Source organism: Tachyglossus aculeatus, chromosome 7 (genome assembly GCF_015852505.1).
Source record: "Tachyglossus aculeatus isolate mTacAcu1 chromosome 7, mTacAcu1.pri, whole genome shotgun sequence".
Lineage (NCBI taxonomy): Eukaryota > Metazoa > Chordata > Mammalia > Monotremata > Tachyglossidae > Tachyglossus > Tachyglossus aculeatus.
The window spans coordinates 23306032-23328576 of record NC_052072.1 but is presented as its reverse complement, the minus strand read 5'-3'; the positions used below and the strand labels follow the sequence as shown (position 1 = coordinate 23328576).

The following is a 22545-nucleotide window of genomic DNA, read 5'->3' as shown; positions in this document are numbered from 1 at the left end:
CAGTTAGGGGATGGGAGGGGGAGGAGGGGCTCTCGAAGGAGTCTGAGAATAAATGGCCAAGAGTTGACAGAGTCAGTGAAGCCAAGGTTGGATAACATGTTGAGGAGAAGGGGATGGCCGACAATATCAAAGGCAGTTGAGAAGTCGAGGGGGATTAGCATGGAGTGCGAGCCATTGGATTTAGCAAGAAGGAGGTCATTGGTGACCTTTGAAAGGGCAGTTTCAGTGAAGTGGAGGAGATGGAAGCCAGATTGGAGGGGGTCCAGGAAAGAGTTGGAGAAGAGGAATTTGAGGCAGCAAGCGTCAACATCTCACTCCAGGAGTGGGGTCAAGGGAGGGTTTTTTTTAGGATGGGGGAGATGTGGTCATGTTCGAAGGCAGAGGGGAAGAAGCCATTGGAGAGTGAACAGTTGAAGATGGAAGTTGAGGGGAGGAGGAAAGGGGCGAGAGTTTTTATAAGGTGGGAGGGAATGGGGTCTGATGTGCATGTGGAGGGGGTGGCACTTGAGAGGAGGGTGGAGATCTCTGAAGAAACTGCTGGGAAGGATGGGAAAGTAAAAGAGGGGGTCGAGAGGAGCGGGGAATGGAGGAGGGAGACGGGTGATTTTGGGGAGCTCAGACCTGAGGGAGTTAATTTTCCTAATGAATAGGCGGCCAGATCGATGGGGGGTGAGGGATGGGGGAAGGGGAGGGACAGGGGGCTGGAGGTTAGACATAGTCCCTGTTCCACAAGGGGCTCCCATTCTTAATCCCCATTTTACAGATGAGGTAATTGAGGCCCAGAGAAGTTTAGTACTTTTCCCAAGGTCACACAGCAGACATGTGACTGACATGTGGCAGACCCGGGATTAGAACCCAAGCCCTCCTGACTCCCAGGCTCGGCTTCTATTCACTAAACTCTGCTGCTTCTTCAAGAACCTTCAGTGTGGCAAGTGACAGGCACGCAGAGTAGCAGCAGGAAAGGAAAGGCTGTTTCTTATAGAAATGGACTGGCCAGGCAACGATGACCATAATTATCTGGAAAGCGGCAAAATAATCAATAATCAATGTGGAATTTGTTGTGCTCCTGCGTGCCAAGCACTGAACTAAACACTGGAATAGTTACAAGATAATAAGGTCAGACACAGCCGCTGAACGACATGGTCTAAGTATGGGGAAGAACAGGTACTGAATCCCCATTTTACAGATGAGGAAACTGAGTCACAGAAGTTAAATGATTAGTCCAATCATTTCTGTTTCTGTAGAAAGATAAGCCAGGCAGCAGAGTGAAGTTCAGAGTGGTAGAGTGGAGATTAGAACCCAGATCGTAAGACTCCCAAGCTTATCCTTTTTCCTCTAGGCCTCACTGCTTCTTAACATGTTTATTCTTAATGACTGGGGCATCAGATGCCCCAGAAATGGATGCATTTCTACAGAAAACCTCAACTAGGGAGGAAGAAGAGGAAGAGGTGAAGATTCTGGGCCATTCAGGCTGAAGACTCCCTTGCCTGCTGTTCTCTGAGCTGTCCCCGCTCTGTGTTTCCTCCAAAGCCAAATAAATGGCCGCATCCAATTCAAAGCTGTGTATGGGAGAAGCCACTTGGCTTAGTGGCAAGAGCAAGGGCCTGTGAGGCAAACGACCAGCTCAGCACCATGTCTCTGTGCCTCAGTTCCTTCATCAGTAAAATGGGGATTTTTTTTTCATGGTGTTAAGTGCTTACTATGTGCCAAGCTCCATTCTAAGCAATGGGGTAGATACAAGGTAACCAGGTTGAACATAGTCCCTGTCCCATATAGGGCTCGCAATTTTAATCCCCATTTCACAGGTGAAATATCAGTCACAGGGAAGTGAAATGACTTACTCAAGGTCACACAGCAGACAAGTGGAGGAGCTGTGATTAGAACCCAGGTTCTTCTGAGTGCCATGCCCATGCTCTATCCACTAGACCACACTTTATTCCTACTAGGCCACGCTGATTAAGACTGTGAGCCCTCTGTGGGACATGGACTGTGTCCAAACTGAAGAGCTTGTGTCTACTGCAGCACTCAGTACAGTGCCAGACATCTAGTAAGTGCTTAACAAATGCCATTTTAAAAAAACAACAACAAAAAAACCTCCATACCCTATCACTTTGGGGAAACAACTAGCCAAACAGAAAATATACAATTGCGACATGTAGTGCCCAGCCACCCTACTGGTGGGTGGAGATGAGGATGGGATGGGGAGGGTGGTAGCTCCTCTAACAAAATTTATTAGTGCCAGATTGTGGAGTTAATCATTTATAGAGAAGCAAATCCACTCTCCACTTTCTCAGAAACGAAATCTCTTCTCCATTTCTCTGTTAACCAGGATTTGGGAGGTGGAGTGGGTATGTACATATACTTGTGGCCAAGTTTTCTGGCCTCTTAGCGCTGCGTCAGGAGGGACAAGGTTGGGAAATATCAGCTCGGCTCGATTTCCTCCCTGTTGCTGCTGGACACCAACTTGATTTTTGAAGTAGCCACCGCAGGTGAAGAGGAACTCTGCAAAAAGCCAGGGAGAGGCGTTTGGACAAGGGATTACAGGCAAGGTATTCCAGGGTTAGGAAAGCTTCTGGGCAAGAGGCACAAAAGAAGGAAATCACTATTTGGGGAAAATGATTTGGAGAGAGAGGCAGACCTGCCTAAGCCCAGGTCCAGGGAGGAGTTCGGTGTCTGGGGGGGTTGGGTACCTCAGGGATTGTTTGGCCATTTTCCCCAGGGAGAAGTGGAGATCCAAATGACTGAGGATTTGTCATCCCCCTGTCCTACTCTTGGAAGTATTGTGGCCTAATGGAGAGAGCACAGGCCTGTGAGTCAGAGGACCTGGGTTCTAATTCCGTCTCCTCCACTTCCCTGCTGTGTGACCTTGAGCAAGTCTCTGCACTTTCTTTGTGCCTTAGTTTCCTCTTCTGTGAAATGGGGATTTAATGTCCTCCCTCTCAGATAGTGAGCTCCATATGGGATGGGGACCGTGTCCAACCTGATTAACTTGTATCTACCTCAGCATTTAGAACGGTACGTGCCACATAGTAAGAGCTAAACAAATACCAGAATTATTATTATTATTATTATTAAAAATACCATAGTAATTATTATGGCTAAGTTATGGGACAGAAACACAGGAGTTCTAGCTCCCAGTCATATTGTCTTCCTTTGCAACCCACTCTGATTCTGCTAAGCAAGTTAAAAATCGAGTGTTTCCAACATTTGTTGTTCAGTTGTTCTTTAAATTTTTCTTGAGGTTATAGATGTATGTCTTGTCATTGCTGAAAAAGGTAAGTGAGCTGACTCTTTTGTATCCCAGCGCTTAGAACAGTGCTTTGCACATAGTAGGCGCTTAATAAATGCCATCATTATTATATTCAGTACAGTGGCCTTCAGCCTAATATACTATGAAAGCTCAGAAAAGTAACAACAGTGAGAAAGGAGTTGAGAGCAGAGGAAAGGGAAATGGAAGGGACTTTAATCATGCCGCAGCTCTCTTTTAATGGCCGGGGGCGGGGTTCACGCACTGAGCTTCTGTTACTGATTTATTTTCCTGATGTTCCATCTGTTCTGGCAACATCAGCGGTGCCTTCTCCTACATCAATCAATCGATCAATCGTATTTATTGAGCACTTACTGTGTGCAGAGCACTGTACTAAGCGCTTGGGAAGTACAAGTTGGCAACATACAGAGACAGTCCCTACCCAACAGCAGGCTCACAGTCTAGAAGGGGGAGACAGAGAACAAAACCAAACAAAATAACAAAATAAAATAAATAGAATAGATATGTACAAGATAAATAAATAAATAGAGTAATAAATATGTACAAACATATATACGTATATGCAGGTGCTGTGGGGAAGGGAAAGAGGTAAGATGGGGGGGTGGAGAGGGGGGCGTGGGGGAGAGGAAGGAAGGGGCTCAGTCTGGGCAGAAGGGGTGCAGCACTCATCCCCCTGGCCTTGACTCCCAGCTTCTCACCCCCACCCCTCACCCCCATTCCCTCACCACCAGCCCCTCAACTCCCACCCTCACCCCTGGCCCCTCGCTTCTGGCCTTTCACCCCAGGCCCCCACTCCAAGCTCCTCACCGCTGACCCTTCACCTCCGGCCCCTCACCCCCGGGGTCTCTCACTCCCAGCGCCTCACTCCCTGCCCCTCATCCCCCCACCTCTCACTCCTGGCCCTTCACCCCCGATTATTCACCCCCGGCCCCTCACCCCCAGCCGCTCACCCCTAGTTCTCTCTTCCACCTCATTGCCACTCACCGACCACCCCCCACCCTTCTTTCTCCCACAGGGAAGTCTGCTTTTGGCCACTCCCCACCATCACTCAGTCAATCAATGGTATTATTATTATTAATAATAATAATGGTAATTGTTAAGCGCTTACTATGTGTCAAGCACTGTTCTAAGCACTGGATAGAGGCAAGTTCATTATGTTGGACACAGTCCCTGTCCCACTTGGGGCTCACAGTCTTCATCCCCATTTTACAGGGGAGGTAACTGAGGCACCAAGAAATTAAGTGACTTGCCCAAGGTCACACAGCAGACAAGTGGTAGAGCCAGGGCTGGAACCACCCCAGTGCTTAGTATAGTGTCTGGTACATAGTAAGCACTTAACAAATACCACAATTATTATTATTAATTACCACAATAATAGTAATAATGGTATTTAAGTGTTTCCTTTTCCAGTGTTTGCCTGGAATTTAAAGTGAAGTCATTAATGCTTTATTCCAGAGATTTTTCTGTTTCTTCCCTTCTCAGACAGGGCTGTGCTCAGAATTCCTTGCAAGTCTTTTCCTTGCCTTTTCCTTCCTCCGACAGTAAAGCATTCATCAAAGGAGTCTGGACTCTGCCCCTCTGGGGACTGCACAGAGGATGACCTGCAGAAGAAGGCACTTGGAGGCTTGGTCCAGCCTTGGGTTAGGAAGACTCGGCCCCTCAGTTCTGCTCAGCCTGGGGTTCATACTACCTGCTCTGGTGGCTTCTGTTCCTGGTGAGTCACCTGAAAATTGGGTCTAACCAGCCTGAGCCTGCTTGCGTGGTTAGGGAAATCTCATCTCCAATCCTCCTTCTTTCTAAACGGCACCTGGGTTGAGCTTGGGGAATTTCAGAGTTAATTTTAGAGCAAGCTGAACACCAAATCTGCCCTTTCCTCCTTCCTTCTCCTCCTCCTCCTCCTGATGACTCACCTCCTCCATGAAGCTTTCCTGGTTTAACCTCACTGGCTTCAGTCATTCCAGTCATCCCTTCTTGCCTTACCCCATGTGACTTCCACTCCATCCTCAACTCTTTTTATCCTTTGTACTTCCCTGATGATTTCCTGTAATCATGATTATAATTATGACAAAGATAATAATAATAGTATTTAAGCATTTAATATGTGCCAAGCACTGTATTAAATTCTGGGGCTGATAGAAGATAATCAGGTTGAACCCAGCCCCTGTCTCACATGGTGCTCATGATCTAAGAAGGAGGGAGACTTCCCTCCTTCCCTAATTTAGTAAGCACTTAACAAATACCAAAATTATTATTATTATTTTAGATGAGGAAACTGAGGCACAGAGCAGGTAAGCTACTTGCCCACAGTCACACAGCACGAAAGTAGTGGAGCCAGGAGCCAAGCCTCCTGACACCCAATATATTTCTGTGCAACGGCAATTAATTATGTCTGCTTGCATAGTTCCATCATTTGTGCATAAAATGATCTTCCCCCTCCCGTTTAGACTATAAGCCTCTTAAGGGAAGAGATCATGTCATTGGCTTTCTTTAGAATTCCCCTCAACCCTTAGCACAATGCTCCACATGAACTAGTTGTCAAATGTGAATGGTTGAATCCCTGGGTTCGTAACTGATGATCTGTCTGACCTGTGGACTGAAAGCTCCTTGTGGGCAGGTATCATATCTACCAACTCTATTGTATTGTACTTTCCCAAGCGCTTAGTACAGTTTTCTGCACACAGTAAGCACTCATTATATACCATTGGTTGATTGATGGATAGATGCATTTTAGGAAATTTTCCCCTAAGTTGAGACCAAAGGCTGCTGGCTTGGTTTCTTATTAGACTTCATTCAATTGTATTTATTGAGTACTTACTGGGGGCAGAAAACTGCACTAAGCACTTGGGAGAGTACAATACAACAATAAGCAGATACATTTCCTGCCCACAATGAGTTTGCAGTCTAGAAAAGGGGAGACAGACATTAATAGAAATAAATAAATTACAGATATGTACCTAAGTGCTTAGGTGCTGGGAGTGGGGAAAAACAATGGGAGCAATTCAGGGTTATGCAGAAGGGAGTAGGAGAAGAGAAAAGGAGGGCTTAGTTTGAGGAAGGAGGGCATTCCAGGCCAGAGGAGTGGGATGACATGTCCTGACCATTTTTTGTAAAAAAAAAGATCTGGGCAGCAGAGGGAAGTATGGACTGGAGTGGGGAGAGGCAAGAGACAGAGAGGTCAGCAAGAAGGTTGATATGCAGTAATCAAGGCAGGTTAGGTTGAGTGATTGTATTAATGGGGTAGCTGTCTGGATGGAACCATTTTGTGTTAGGGCTATTATTAATAGGATTAAAACAGTAACAATCAATCAGTCCATCCTAAATGACTTTGAAGGTGGGGAGGATAATTGTTTGTTGGATCTGAGGAGGAAGGGCATTCCAGGCCAGAGGCAAAATGTGGGCGAGAGGTTGGTGGTGAGATAGAAGAGAAGGAGGTACAGTGAGTATGTTGGCATTAGAGGGAGCGGACTGTGAGAGCTGTGTGCAGTCCTTGTGATTGTGAACATTCCATCAATTCCAGGTAACTGTCGTCCCCCTCCAGAGCTTAGGACTGTTCAGCTCCTGGAGCAATTCAGAAACAAGAAAACTTTCTCTTGGAAAGAAAGTGTGAGCTATGAATGTCGTCCAGGCTACAGTGTTAATCAGCATGAAATCCGCCATGCGAATTGCCGATCTACTGGAACCTGGTCATTGGTCGAGGAATATTGTACCCGTGAGTAGTTGCCCCCCACCCCGACTCTACCCAGCGATGGTCCCTTTGGAGCCCATGAGTGCCCATGAGACAAGCTGTTAGGCACTTTCAGGGCTTCCGTTTCATTTTCTTGTCCCTGAGAGGCATTCTTCCAGCTTTTTCCTTAACCTACAAAGTTGGAATATGACATTTTCCCCGGAGAACCCTCTTTAGGGCTGGGACAAGCTTTACGGGATATCTGAGACAAGCCCCTTCTCCAGCTGCTATTTTGAACACAGTGCACTAACGTCAGTCTCATTCCTGTCTAGAAATGTCATGTCCGGATCCAGGAGAGTTCGCCAATGGCAGATTTTTTCAAACAGATGGAAACCTGTTTGGATCGGAAATGAGTTTTGTTTGTGATGAAGGGTATGTTTTCCAAAGGAAAGGCCAACGAGTGTCAGATCAGTTTGGCGTTTCCTTCTTCCTTCACTTCTCTCTCTTCCCCTAGAAGGAATCTGCCAAACTTCTAGTTTCACAAGAACTTTTCATTCATTCATTCATTCAATCGTATTTATTGAGCACTTACTGTGTGCAGAGCACTGTACTAAGCGCTTGGGAAGTACAACTTGACAACATATAGAGACGGTCCCTACCCAACAACGGGCTCACAGTCTAGAAGGGGGAGACTGACAACAAAACAAAACATGTGGAGAGGTGTCAAGTCATCAGAACAAATAGAATTAAAGCTAAATGGACATCATTAACAAAATAAATAGAATAGTAAATATGTACAATTAAAATAAATAGAATAATAAATCTGTACAAACATATATAAAGGTGCTGTGGGGAGGGGAAGGAGGTAGGGTGGGGGGGATAGGGAGGAGGAGAGGAGAAAGGGGGCTCAGTCTGGGAAGGCCTCTTGGAGGAGGTGAGCTCTCAGAAGGGATTTGAAGGGAGGAAGAGAGCTAGCTTGGCAGATGTGTGGAGAGAGGGTATTCCAGGCCAGGGGGAGGACGTGGGCCGGGGGTCGACAGCGGGACAGGCGAGAACGAGGCACAGTGAGGAGGTTAGCGGCAGAGGAGCGGAGAGTGCGGGCTGGGCTGGAGAAGGAAAGAAGGGAGGTGAGGTAGGAGGGGGCAAGGTGATGGACAGCCTTGAAGCCGAGAGTGAGGAGTTTTTGCTTGATGCGTAGGTTGACAGGTAGCCATTGGAGATTTTTGAGGAGAGGAGTAACATGCCCAGAGCGTTTCTGCACAGAGATGATCCGGGCAGCAGTGTGAAGTATAGACTGAAGTGGGGAGAGACAGGAGGATGGGAGATCAGAGAGTAGGCTGATGCAGTAATCCAGTCGGGAAACCAGCCTTGGGAATAAGCACCAAATATTGCCTACTTCTGATTTCTTTCCCATTCCCTAATCCTCCCAGGAGATATCCTGCAAATCACTCAATCCATCTGTCAGTGATATTTATTGAGCACTTACTGGATGCAGAGCACTGTGCTAAGCACTTGGGAAAGTACAGTACAACAAAGTTGGTAGGCATGACCCCTGCCCAAAAGGTCTTAAAGGCTATGTTGTTGTTGTTGTTTTATGCTGTCGAGTCATGCCCGACCCATAGTGAAGCCATGGACACATTTCTCCCAGAATGCCCCACCTCCATCTGCAATCATTCTGGTGGTGCATCCATAGCGTTTTCTTGGTAAAAATATAGAAGTGGTTTACCATCGCCTCCTTCCACTCAGTAAATAAGTCTCTGCCCTCGACTCTTTCCCATGCCACTGCTGCCCAGCCCAGGTGAGTTTTGACTTATAAGAGATTGCTTCCACTCGCTAGCCACTGGCCAAGCTAGGGATGGAATGGTTATGCCTCTGCTTTACTCTCCCTCCTGTAATCGAGACTGGTAGAGGACTGGAAACTCTTCAGGTGCGACTCTGAGAAGGGGTTTAAGGTCTATAGGGATATGAAATAATACAATCCACATTAGGGCAGGCGAATCATCAGGTATTGAATTGCAAAGTGGATAATCAGTCAATCAATTAATCAGTCAGTGGAACTTAGTGATCACTTACTCTGAGCAGACCAGTGACCTAAATGCTTGGGAGAGTACAATACTACAATAAACAGACACATACCCTGCCTATAAGAGTTTACAGTCTAGAGGGGAAGAGACAGAAATCAGTACAAATAAATGTGACGGATGGGTACATAAGTGTTGTGGGGCTGGGAGGGGGAAGAACAAAGGGAGCAAGTCTGGGTGACACAGAAGGGAGTGGGAGAAGAAGAAAGGGGGCACTTAGTTTGGAAACGCCTCTTGGAGGAAATGTGCCATCGCTAAGGTTTTGAAGAGGGGGAGAGTAAATGTCAGATTTGAGGAAGGAGGGCATTCCAGGCCAGAGGCAGGATGTGGGCAAGAGGTCAGCAATGAGATAGGTGAGATTGAGGCACATTGAATAGGTTGACATTAGAGCAGTGAAATGTGTGGGCTGGGTTGTAGTAGGAGAGTAGCCAAATGAGGTAGGAGGGGGAAAGGTGGTGGAGTGCTTTAAAGCCAATAGTGAGGAGTTTTTATTTGATGTGGCGGTGGATGGGCAACCACTGGTGTTTTTTGAGGAGCGGGGTGACGTGTCCTGATTGTTTTTGTAGAAAAAGGATCTGGGCAGTGGTGAAGTGTGGACTGGAGTCAAGAGAGACAGGAGGCTGGGAGGTTAGCAAAGAGGCTGATTCAGTAATCCAAGTGGGATAGGATGACTATATTAACGTGGTAGCAGTTTGGATGGAGGTGAAAGGGCGGATTTTAGCAATGTTGTGAAGGTGGAACAGACAGGATTTAGTGATGGATTGAATATGTGCGTTGAATGAGAGAGAGGAGTCAAGGATAATGCCAAGGTTAAGGATTTGTGAGGCAGGAAGGATGGTGGTGCCAGCTACGGTGACAGGAAAGTCAGGGCAGAAGACAGGATTTGGAAGGGAAGGGAATGAGTTCTGTTTCGGACATGTTAAATTTGAGATGACGGGAGGACATCCAGGTAGAGATGTCTTGAAGACAAGAGGAATTGCAAGACTGCAGAGAGGGAGAGAGATCAGGGCTGGAGATATAGATTTGGGTATCATCTGCATAGAGGCGGTAGTTGAAGTCATAGGAGCAATTGAGTTCTCCAAGGGAATGGGTGTAAATGGAGAATAGAAGGGAACCCAGAACTGAACCTTGAGGGACCCCCACAGTTAGGAGGTGGGAGGCAGAGGAGAAGCCCACGAAGGATACTGAGAATGAACAGCCAGAAAGGTAAGAGGAGAACCAAGAGAGGACAGAATCAGTGAAGGCAAGGTTGTATAATGTTTCCAGGAGAAGGGAGTGGTCCACAGGGTCGAAGGCAGGGGAGAGAGGATTAGGATGGAGTATAGGCCACTGGATTTGGCAAGAAGTAGATCACTGGTGACCTCTGAGAGGGTGGTTTCTGCGGAATGAAGGTGAGGGAAGCCAAAATTGAAGGGATTCCGGAGAAAATTGGAGGAGAGGAATTTGAGATAGTAGGTGTAGATGACTCAGAGTTTGGAGAGGAATGGTTAGAAGGGAGATGGGGTGATAACTGGAGGGAGCTGTGGAGTTAAGGGTGGTTTTTTTTTTTAGGATCAGGGAGACATGGGCAAGTTTGAAGGCAGTGGGGAAGAAGCCATTGGAGAGAGAACGGTTGAAGATGACTTTTAGGGAGAGAAGGAGGAAGGGGGTGAGAGTTTTGATGAGATGCGAAGGAATGGGGTCAGATGTGCAGGAGGCAGGGGTGAAGAGTTAGGAGCTCTCCTCTAGAGATCCTGCTGGGAAGGATGGGAGAGTTGAAGAGGAGGCTGGAAGCAGGAGGGACTGAGGAGGGGCAGGCACGATACTAGGGAGCTCGTCTGATAGTGTCAATTTTCTTAATAAAGTAGGTGGCCAGCTCACTCGGGGCAAGGGGTGGGGGAGGTGGGGGGTCAGGGGGCTTGAGGAGGGAGTTAAGTGTCTGGAACAACCGGCGAGGGTGATGGGCATGGATGTCAATAAGGGTGGAGAAATAATTTTGCTGGGTAGAGGAACAGGCAGAGTTAAAGCATGCTCGGATAAACTTGAAGTGGATGAAGGCAACCTGTTATTTAGATTTCTTCCAGTGGTGCTCTGTAGCTCGAACATGAGAGTGAAGGAGTGGGGACTGTGCAGGTGATCCAGGTCTGTGGGTTAGTGGTACGAGATCGATGGAGGGTTAGTGGAGCGAGTCAGTTGAGTTCAGTAGAGAGGGTGGTGTTGAAAGTGTCTATTTGATCATCAAGGGAGGGTAGTTTGGTATGGAGGCTAAGTGGGGCATGATGAGTTGAGAAAACAGGATGGGGAGATGTTCTCAGGTCATCATAAGGGACATAAGGGACATCCCAGCTCTCAGACACTGGTCTCATGTGAGGCTGATTATGGTAACTTGGCTAGTGCTGGTTTAACCATATACTTCAATATCAGGGGTTCCCATTTCACAACTTTTGTGCCTTGCACTCTGGGAAGACAGGAGTCCAGATGAGGTAAATACAAAGAAAGATTCCCCAACGAGTTTGGTTATTTGCTCTGAGGTTTCACTGAGCCCCTTTCTTTCTGACACCTAACACTGATCTAAGCCAATTGGTAGGCTTAATAATAATGATAATAATAATAATAATGGTATTTATTAAGCACTTATTATGTGCAAAGCACTGTTCTAAGCACTGGGGAGGTTACAAGGTGATCAGGTTGTCCCATGGGGGGCTCACAGTTTTAATCCCCATTTTCCAGATAAGGTAACTGAGGCACAGAGAAGTTGTGACTTGACCAAAGTCACAAAGCTGACAGTTGACAGAGCCCCGTGGGATTTGAACCCATGACCTCTGACTCCAAATCCCATGCTCTTTCCACTGAGCCACGCTGCCTCGCAAGCAGCTTAATACTGAGCTGTGAGTTTCTTTCAGGCACACATCTAGCATAAATGATAAAGAAGTTTAGGGCAGAGTCAAATGTGTGAATAAAATGCACCATCCAAGTGTTTTGCACCTGGTACACGGAGGGTCCTGTGCCTGGCCATTTGAAACGGATGTTAGGTGCTCGAGGTGACTTGCCAATCGGATGGACAGAGGTAGGAAAGTAGGCAGAGCACAGTGACACGACCAAAATGCTTTCTTTCTGAGAAGAATACACCTTGCTTTGCGGTAATCTCTCCATTCTTCCTGAGAGCCTCTGTCTCTTGCCTTTATTGGTATCCCACAGCCAAGTCCAGTGCAGCTGCGAGGAGTCTGAGAAGGGCTGGCTTCTGGTTCTCCTTCTACACAATGCCTCCTTTGGGTCTCAAGGAGGAGGAGGAAGAGGACATGGGTTTATAATAAGGAGATGGTGGAATCAGGAGGATAGTGTCCTGAGCATCTTCCTGGTCTTGGGCCTCACTGTCCTTCAGGTTTGGGAATTGAAGATTGTTGGGGAGGGCCAACAGTCTAGGGGTAAGAAGACTGTCAAGACCCCTTATCTTTAACTACCTTTAATTTCTCTTTAAGTTTTGAATTAGGATCTATGAGCCTCCTAAAACTAAATTTTAATTTCATTTTGATGCTTCCTCATAACAATCGAAGACGACATCCCACTGTGGCTGCACCACTCGACTTCCTCGCCATTGTAACGCTCCTCTTAAGTGCGCTATTACCCTGATGTCAAAGGATCCTTCTCCTGGAAACTGTTTCTCCGGATCATCCCTGGTATAATGGTGCCGACTCTCTAGATGGCTACACTGTTTAGGCCCCGAATGGGTTTATATAAACTGAGCTGGTAAGCCCTTAGGGGGCATCTCTTCAGGGCTTCCTGCTCCCATTACACACACACACACAGACACACACACACATGACAAGACATGGTCAAGAAGGGAAAGGGGCTTATTGTCTAGGGGTATCAAGGGATTTTAGCAGCTTAATGTAGGGGACAGCTGGGAGTCTTTCTCTGGGCAAGCCAGATGAAAGGTACCCACTGGGTCTTCTCACAGCCCCACACAATCACCGGAGTCATGGGGTTCACAGTGACCCACTTGCATTAGAGTTCCCGCCGGTCACGGCTGTAGCTAGCAGACGGGATCTGGGCATCTTGACCACTGGTATAGTCCCAGACCTGGTGCGGTGATTTATATTCAGACACTCAGGGCAACTTTCATACTTGCACACTTAAATGGGGTGGGTTCAAGCAGCCCAGCATATTCCCCCATTTCCACTCACGTGCTTGGCCAACAAGCTTTCACACTCACATATACACTGAAGTGGGGTCAGGGCAAGCAGCTCAGTATACTCCCCCTATTCCCTAGGAACCTTATTCGATTCTTTAGGGGTCTGCCTCCTTTTCAGTTGTCTCGGGGTCCACCCCTTTTTCCATTCCTACGGGGGCCTGCCCCCAAGGAAAAAAAAATAGTTCTCATGGGGTCCACCCCAAAGAAAAAAATTTGTTCCCCCTTTTCTCATTGTGCTGGACAGAATGGGATCCATGGGTGCCCAGGGACATGCCCAGCCAGGGGTCTGGTGGACTGGAGAGGTTTGCCAAGGGATTTCAAAAGGCTCCCTAACGTAGGTGAGCGCCGGAGAGAGTCCTCGGTCCAGCAAATCCCAAACAGGTCTTTCCCAGGAACTCACGTGGACCCTGGACGAGCCCCCAAATATCGAGTCCAAAAAAAAAAAAATCAAGTCGCAAAAACACAGAACAGGAGTTTTTCTAAATTGCAATATTAATACAGATCTGTATTGGTAAGGACAAGACAGAGTCTGTAAACACTTAGTACAGTGCTTTGCACACTGTAAGCCCTCAGTAAATACAACTGAATGAATAAATGTTGCCCTAAAACTGGGCTCAACCTCATCACTGAAAGGCGGGAGAGGCAGCTGTAGTCCATGGTGGGCGTGGTATTCCTTCACACCAACAACAATCCAATCAAGTATGATTCCCGTTTTCTTAACCGACAACAGGGTGGGACTGAAATTGGCCTGAAGGGAGGATATGGCTGAAATTGATGACAGGGGAAGGGTGTGCCTGAAGCATGATTTAGGAAAACAAGGTAGATAAACGCAAAATGGGGACTGAAAACAAAATGGAGTAAGGCTGGTTAAGAGTTGGTTTCCACAATGGCCCACTGGCTAGAGCACAGAACTTGGAGTCAGAAGCACCTGAGTTCTAATTTCGGCTCTGCCACTCGTCTGTTGTGTGACCTCGGCAAGTCAGTTCACTTCTCTGTGCATCAGTTGCCTCATCTGTATAATGGGGATTAAGACTGTGAGTCCCAAGTGGGCATGGACTGTGTCCAACCTGATTAGTTTGTACCCGCCTCAGCGCTTATAACAGTGCCTGGCACATGATAAATGCTAACAAATATCATAAAAAAAGAAATCTCAACCTTTCTCTCTGTTGTGAAGTTTTCAATTAATAGGTTCATCGACCAGTCAGTGCAAGGTTGTGCCTTTGCAGAAGACTGTTCACTGGAGTCCTGAACAACCACAATGCGTGGGTAAGTAGTTGGTTATGTACCAAAAAGAGAATACTTGGCGGCTCTATCCCCCTTCTCTACTGGAAGAGACTTCTTTTGAGAGAAATAGCATGATTTAGAAAAAAGAGAACGGGCCTAGGAGTCAGAAGACCTGCCACTTGCCTGTTGGGTGACTTTGGGCAAATCACTTATCTTCTCTATGCCTCAGTTTCCTCACCTGTAAAATGGGGATGAAACACCTGTTCTCCCTCCTACTTAGACTATGATCCCGTGTGGGACAGGGACTGTGTCTAAAATGATTATCTTGATTATCCTAGCTCTTACTTGGCACATAATGAGCACTTAATAAATACCATTTTTAGGTAAGTTTGGGCAAGATTTATAGACTTCCTAGAATGGTCCAAGCTGATTTTAATCTGATTCTTAGCCAAACTTTATAGTTTTGGCCATCCTTGAAACACTGATAGTTTCCTTTCTCAGAGTTTAGATTGGTTTGTAAAGAGGCTGGAGGGCAAATCAACCTCTGTAGCATTTATTGAGCACTTACTGTGCTCAAAGTAGTGTACTAAGTGCTTGGGAGAGTACCATAAAACAGAGTTGTTAAATATGTTCTCTTCCCACAAAGAGCTTGAGGTGGTCACACAAAACTTGGGAAAAGCCCTTTCCTCAATATCAGTGGCAGCACTAGACTGTAATCTCATTGTGGGCAGGGAATATGTCTGCCACCTCTGTTATATTGAGCTCTCCCAAGCTTAGAGCAATACTCTGCATATAGTAAGCACTCAATAAATACTTTTGATGATGATGATGATGATGATGATGCTGGTCACTTAAAGTGAGTAAGAAAGTCTCACTTTGTGAGATTTCTTGTTTAATATCCAAGTCTTCTAAAAGTTTGAAAAATTGCCCTCAATATCAGTGGCAGCACTGGACTGTAAGCTCATTGTGGGCAGGGACTATGTCTGCCACCTCTGTTACATTGAGCTCTCCCAAGCTTAGAGCAGTACTCTGCACATAGTAAATGCTCAATAAATACCTATGATGATGATGATCACTTAAAGTGAGTAAGAAAGTCTCACTTTGTGGGATTTCTTGTTTAATATCCAAGTCCTCTAAAAGTTTGAAAAATTGCCCTTTTCTGGGCTGAAATATGACAACCCTGTGGAGAATACTGAAAAAATGCTGGACTTTGAGACCAAGTTGGGATGAGTTTGAGAAACAGGGGTCTTCTTCACCTCAAACCTCCATCATTTCGTTTGGCTGAGTTGACCGAAGGCGTATGATCTGGGATCTGGGGCAACCCACTGTCAACGGGGCTGTTGAGTTAGAGCATCTTCCTAGTCAGTCAATCAATTGGTGGCCTTTATTGAGCCTTTACTGTGTGCAGAGCACTGAACTGAGTGCCTGTGAGAGGACAACAGAGTTGCTTGACACGTTCCCTGCCCACAAGGAGCTTATGCTTTTCAACTGATGGAAATGCGGTGATACTCCGCAATTCCATTGGCCTTCAATGACCCTCTACAGCAGGACCTGGCAGTGGGATGTTAGCAGGTGACCTTTGAATCCAAAGGACGGGGGGGCGTGTGGGGTGGGGTGTGTGTGTGTGTGTGTGTGTGTGTGTGTGTGTGTGTGTGTGTGTGTTTGTAATGGGTCAGACAGTAGCTTGCAGCTGTGGTGCTGTGTTTGATAGCTGCACCACACGTTGTGAGCTCTGCATCTCCCCCTCCCTCTCTACAAGTCCAAGGCCCTGCTGCAGAGTCATATTTGGCTTCAAGAATCCATCCGTCAATCAATTAATCAATTATTTATGGAGCACTTACTGTGTGTCTCCCCCTTCTAGACTGTGAACCCGTTGTTGGGTAAGGACCTTCTCTATATGTTGCTGACTTAAACGCTTAGTACAGTGTTCTGCACACAGTAAATGCTCAGTAAATATGATTGAAGGAATGAATGAATGAATGTACAAAGCTCTTGGGAGAGTACAATACACCAGAGTTGGTAGACATGATCTCTGCCCACTAAGTGCTTAGTACAGTGCTCTGCACACAGTAAGTGCTCAATAAATATGATCGAAGGAATGAATGAATGTACAAAGCATTTGGGAGAGTACAATACACCAGAGTTGGTAGACATGATCTCTAACCGCTAAGCACTTAGTGCAGTGCTCTGCACACAGTAAGTGCTCAATAAATACGATTGAAGGAATGAATGAATGTACAAAGCACCTGGGAGAGTACAAGACAACAGAGATGGTAGACATGATCTCTGCCCGCTAAGCGCTTAGTACAGTGCTCTGCACACAGTAAGCACTCAATAAATACAATCGAAGGAATGAATGAGAGCTTACAATCTAGAGAAGAGCTCCATGTGGCTCAAGAGCCGTGGGTGCTGGTAGCTGTTTCATGGTAGAGTAAATGAGGAATAGAAAATGAGGGGTGAACTTGCCTGATTTCTTTAGGTCCCAGTCAGGAGCTGGTGATCTCTTCTGACCACTGGCTTCAAGGCACTGCAGCATCTCTCATTATTTTTTTATGATATTTGTTAAACACTTACTGTGTTCCAGGCACTGTACTGAGTGCTGGCGTAGATACAAGATAATCATGTTGGACACAGTCCATGTCCCATGTGGGGCTCACAGTCTCAATCTCCATTTTACAGATGAGGTAAAAGATGTTCTATTGTATATTGTGCTCAATAAATATGATTTTTTATGGTATTTATTCATTCATTCAATCATATTTACTGAGCGCTTACTGTGTGCAGAGCACTGTACTAAGCGCTTGGGAAGTACAATATAGAGATGGTCCCTACCCAATAGCGGGCTCGCAGTCTAGAACATCCCTCATCACCCAGCCCCACCCCCAGGGCGAAGACACTCATTTTTGTTAAGCACTGACCATGTCAAGCTCTGTACTAAGCGCTGGGGTAGATACAAGTTCATCAGCTCAGACACAGTCCCTGTCCTACGTGGGACTCCCATTCTAAGTAGGAGGGAGAATAGGAAAGAAATCCCTGTTTTACAGTTGAGGAAACTGAGCCAGAGGGAAGTTGAATGACGTGTCCAAAGTCACCCAGCTGAAAAGTGGTGGAGCTGGGATTAGATCCAAGTCCTCTGGTTCCCAGGCCCGTGCTCCTTCCATTAGGCCATGCTGCTGCCCAGCTTCCTCTCAAGTTAACCTACTCCTTCTTGTCTCCTTGCCTCTCCTGATCCGACCCCTTGCTCACCCCCACTTCTTTCTGCTTGGAACTCCCAAGTTCAAACTGTGAAGGTCACCTGTCTTCCAGAAGACCTTTTCTGATTGATTTTTCTTCTCCCCAGGTGACATCCCCAGGAAAATTCCCTCAACCTTTCTGTACCAACTACTTTCTTAGTACACTCACATCCACTGGTAGCATTTCTGTTCACAGCAACTTTCACTTCCTTCCATCTGGGCACTCACTCATCTACATGTGCATTATTTTCTTCTTTCTGCCAGTTATTTTGTTTCTTTTCCACCCACTAGTCTATAAACTACTGAAGGGCGGGAATTGTGTCCTCTTACTCTTTTGAAATCACAGGAATTCAGAACAGTATCCTTAACACAGTAGTTTCCAAATAAGTACTACTGATGGGGGGACTGATTGATGGGATCAATCAATCAGTCAATTGGGGTATTTATCAAGGACTTACTGTGTGCAGAGATCTCTACTAACCCTCCATCATTTGATAAATCAATCAGACAAGTTCTCCAACACCTCACCCCCTCCTACCTCACCACCCTTCTCTCCTTCTACATCCCAGCCCGCAAACTCTGCTCCTCTGCTGCTAACCTCCTCACTGTGCCTCGATCTTGCCTGTCCCTCCATTGACCCCTGGCCCACATCCTACCTCTGCCCTGAAATGCCCTCCCTCCACACATCCTCCAAACTAGCTCTCTTCCTCCCTTCAAAACCCTACTGAGAGCTCACCTCTTCCAGAAGGCTTTCCCTGATGAGCCCCCCCCTTTTCCTCTCCTCCCCTCCCCATCACTCCCCCTCCCTTCCTCTTCCCTACCCCCTTCCCATCCCCACAGCACTTGTATATATTTGTACATATTTATTACTCTATTTTATTCGTACATATTCATTACTCTTATTAATGATGTGTATATAGCTATAATTCTATTTATTCTGATGGCATTGACACCGCTCTACTTGTTTTGTTTTGTTGTCTGTCCCCCCTTCTATCAATCAATCAATCAATCAATTGTATTTATTGAGCGCTTACTGTGTGCAGAGCACTGTACTAAGTGCTTGGGAACTACAAGTTGGCAACATATAGCAATGGTCCCAACTGTTGGGTAGGGACCGTCACTATATGTTGCCGATTTGAATTTACCAAGCGCTTAGTACAGTGCTCTGCACACAGTAAGTGCTCAAAAAAATACGATTGAATGAATGAAAACTAAAAATCGCTTGGGAGAGTACAATATGCCAGAGTCGGCAGATACTTTCCTTACCCTAAAGGAGCTTACTGTCTAGGGGGAAGACAGACATTTGTAAAAATAAATTTCAGATATGTACATGAGTGCTGTGGAGCTGAAAGTGGAGTGAATACCAAGCTCCCACAGGGTACAGTTCCAAGTGCATAGGTGATGCAGAAGGGAGAGGGAGCTGTGAAAAGAGGGCTTAGTTGGAGAAATCCTTTTGGAGGAGATGTGACCTTAATACGACTTTGATGTTCTGCCTTCTCTTCAGTCTCTTGTGCAAAGCCAGTTGTGTCAAATGGAAGTCCAACAACGATAAGCAGTCATTACACCCCTCGGGACACTGTCACCATCCAGTGCAATCCTGGATTCCATCTGACCGGACCTCAGACTGTCACTTGCTCAGAGAGAGGCTCTTGGGAGCCCGAGTTACCCACCTGCAAGAAAGTGAGTAGAGCTGGAGAATAAACCCAAACTCCGCCAACTTATTTCTTCTCCCCTTCTCTTCTCTCTGCTCCCATCCATTTCATCTTATGGCAAGGAGCAGCTAAATAGTAATAATAATAATCGTGGTATTTGTGAAGGGCTTACTATGTGCCAGCACTGAGTGCTGGACAGATACAAGGTAATCAGGTTGGACATAGTCCGTCCCATATAGGGCTCACGGTCTTAATCCCCATTTTACAGATGAAGTATCTGAGGCACAGATAAATTAATAGACTTGCCCAAGGCCATACAGCAGACACATGACAGAGCCGGGATTGGAATCCAGGTCCTTCTGGCGCACATGCCTGTGCTCTATCCACTAGGCCAAGCTTCTTCTTACATTGCTTCTCTTGTCCGTTTTCTTCAGGAGATCAAAGGAGGAGTGGTCAGGGTATCAGAAGAGAGCACTATAGTCTTGAGTCAGGGAAATGGAGAATATATATGGTTCATTTGGAGAGTTAATCCCTAGGAGCTGATGCAGTGTGGCTCAGTGGAAAGAGCACAGACTTTGGAGTCAGAGGTCCTGGGTTCAAATCCCGGCGCAACCACTTGTCAGCTGTGTGACTTTGGGCAAGTTAATTCACCTCTCTGGGCCTCAGTTACCTCATCTGTGAAATGGGGGTGAAGACTGTGATCCCCCCATGGGCTGATCACCTTGTAACCTCCCCTGCACTTAGAACAGTGCTTTGCACATAGTAAGTGCTTAATAAATGCCATCATTATTATTATTATCATTAAAAATCTCTCCGCTGACTCCAATCCCATGTCTCTCATTGCAGCTTCAACCTCTTGCTGAGGGAGGGAAGAACAGGGAGGATTCTTCAGGAAGAGCCTTAAGACAATTTTGGGCTTACTTTGTGCAGAGCACAGTGCTAAGCTCTTGGGAGAGTACAGTACAACAATACAAGTGACTTGTCCAGAGTCCCACAGCAAGACAGGGGCAGATCTAGGTATCCTGTCCCCTAAATCTAGGCCCTATCTCCTCACCTAGACTATAATACTCAAGGACCATTAGAAGGTCTGGATGCAGTGAAAATAAAGTCACTGTCAGAAGGAAAACTTAAAAAGTCTGAGCAGATATGCACTGTGGGTAGAAAGCCCAGATCCACGGTTGGCTCAGTGGAAAGAGTGCAGGCTTTGGAGTCAGAGGTCGTGGGTTCAAATTCCGGCTCTGCCAATTGTCAGCTGTGTGACTTTGGGTAAGTCACTTCTCTTCGCCTCAGTTACCTCATCTGTAAAATGGGGATTAGGACTGTGAGCCCCCCATGGGACAAGTTGATCACCTTGTAACCTCCCCAGCTCTTAGAACAGTGCTTTGCACATAGTAAGTGCTTAATATGCCATTATTATTATTATTATTATTATTATTATTATTATTTCTAGCAGAAATAGTGTGGTGTAGTGGAAAGAGCCCAGGGCTGGGAGTCAGGAGACCTGGGTTTCTAATCCCGGCTCTGCCACTTGCCTGGTGCAAGTGTTTGGTCAAGTCACTTGGCTTCTCTTTATCTAAATTTCCTTATCAGTGAGGAATGTTCAGGGATTGCAAGAAATCATCCTCCTCCCACAAAAGTAGTGGGTGTGTTGTTATCACGGTCTGCCCTGTGCCAGGTGAAAAGCCTATGACATCACATGTGACTTCTTGTCCCGTGTTCCTGAGGGCCCTCAGCAGCCTCCCCAGCAGATAAGTTCCTTATCTGTAGAACCCAGGTCTTTCTGATTCCCAGGCCCATACTCTATTCCCTAAGCCGCTCTGTTTAGCAGTCCCCAATACCTTTTCTCTTTTCCCCCGCCGCAACTGTGAGCTCTTTGTGGAATAGATACTGTCTGATCTGATTGTACTGTATCCATCCCAGCGCTTGGAACATAATTAGTGCTTAGCAAATACTATTATTATCATTGCTATTATTTCTATTTTGCCTCTTAGGAGTTTTTGAGCTGCCAAAGTCTACAGCTCGGTGGCGATATTTTGAAATGTGATCCCGACAGGCAACGCGTGAAAACAGCTCTGGAAGTGTATAAGATGTCACTGGAGATTGAGAAACTGGAATTGGAGTTGGAAAGTATGAAGAAAAATCATGTCAAAGGACATGTAAGCGCTGAGATTCCTGATCCTGAGAGGGACAGACCAATAAAACAGTAATATCCTCTCTTTCCCGCCAGAGGGCACTGTCTAACAGAGGGCTGGAGATGGATTTTCATGATCTTTTTTAACCAAGGCCTCCACAGACAAAGCAAAGATTCGAGGCAATTACTCACATCATTTGGGAGATTCCCTGGATCAGAAATACATTCCGGTTTCCCCGGGCGTAGTCTTACTTATTGCAGGGGGTACAGCCTCAAAGGCCGAGAAGGAGTAGCTATTTCTCACTATGTAATTTTTTTTTAAGGTATTTGTTAAGAGCTTACTATGCGCCAGGCACCGTACCAAGTGCTGGGGTCAAGCCAATCAGATTGGACCGTGTTCCACATGGGGCTCACAATCTTAATCCCCATTTTACAGATGAGGTAACTGAGGCTCAGAGAAGTTGACTTGCCTTGTGACTTGACTCGCCACACAGCAAACAAGTGGCCGAGCCGGGATTAGAACCCAGGTCCTGACTCCCGGGCCCGTACTCTATTGCTTTAACCCACTCTGTTTAGCAATCATTCAGTCAAGCTATCAATCAGGCACAAACTCCAAGGATCCCAGAGAGAAGCAGCACACTAATAGCTGACAGATAATTTTACATTGTTCTATTGTACTCCCCCAAGCGCTTATTACAGTGATATGCACATAGTAAGCGCTCATTAAATACGATTGACTGGCAAGAGAAGAGAAATTACTCTTGCTGCTCCCTCTGGGATTAGGATGGCCATTGGTTCAGTTTTCAGTTGACCAATCCCTTTCTTGAACCAGATGCTCTTTTCTCCCATTTTTAAAGTTATCAGCCCTGAGGCCCCTCCACCTCTCCCCACCACCACCACGGTTTCTCCCTCCACTTTCCACAACTCCACCAAGGGTCCCGAGTTCCTACAGAGGAGAGAGGGGAGCGTAAAGTCTCTGGAGCACATTTGGGGAGGTCAAGAGCTTCCCCAGAGGAACATTCAGGGATCAGACGAAATCGTCTTCCTCCTGCAAAAGTAGTGGCTGTGATGTTATCACTGTCTGCTGCATGCCAGGTGAATAGCCTATGATGTCACATATG

General features: G+C 46.4%; 1 protein-coding gene across 3 annotated transcripts; it reads left to right on the top strand.

Moving 5' to 3' along the window:
* Positions 1-2340: 2340 nt before the first annotated feature.
* Positions 2341-21806, top strand: LOC119930968 (C4b-binding protein alpha chain-like). Of its 3 annotated transcripts, none has more exons than XM_038749792.1 (7): positions 2341-2544; positions 4811-4982; positions 6786-6977; positions 7265-7364; positions 14359-14450; positions 19146-19321; positions 21285-21806. In XM_038749792.1, exons 2-7 carry the CDS (start codon positions 4865-4867, stop codon positions 21498-21500), a joined length of 894 nt encoding a protein of 297 aa, XP_038605720.1. In that variant the 5' UTR covers positions 2341-2544; positions 4811-4864; the 3' UTR covers positions 21501-21806. The 3 variants fall into 3 exon arrangements, with proteins under 3 accessions (XP_038605720.1, XP_038605719.1, XP_038605721.1); XM_038749791.1 differs by having other exon boundaries at positions 2341-2549; XM_038749793.1 differs by lacking the exon at positions 2341-2544 and having other exon boundaries at positions 4794-4982.
* Positions 21807-22545: the final 739 nt, after the last annotated feature.

What these genes read in the sequence shown, in the direction of transcription:
- LOC119930968 (XM_038749792.1), top strand. Translation starts at nt 4,865, where the DNA reads ATGACCTGCAGAAGAAGGCACTTGGAGGCTTGGTCCAGCCTTGGGTTA. An exon ending in TCTGGTGGCTTCTGTTCCTG is followed by an intron (nt 4,983 to 6,785) that starts GTGAGTCACCTG and finishes CATCAATTCCAG; the next exon opens with GTAACTGTCGTCCCCCTCCA. An exon ending in GGTCGAGGAATATTGTACCC is followed by an intron (nt 6,978 to 7,264) that starts GTGAGTAGTTGC and finishes ATTCCTGTCTAG; the next exon opens with AAATGTCATGTCCGGATCCA.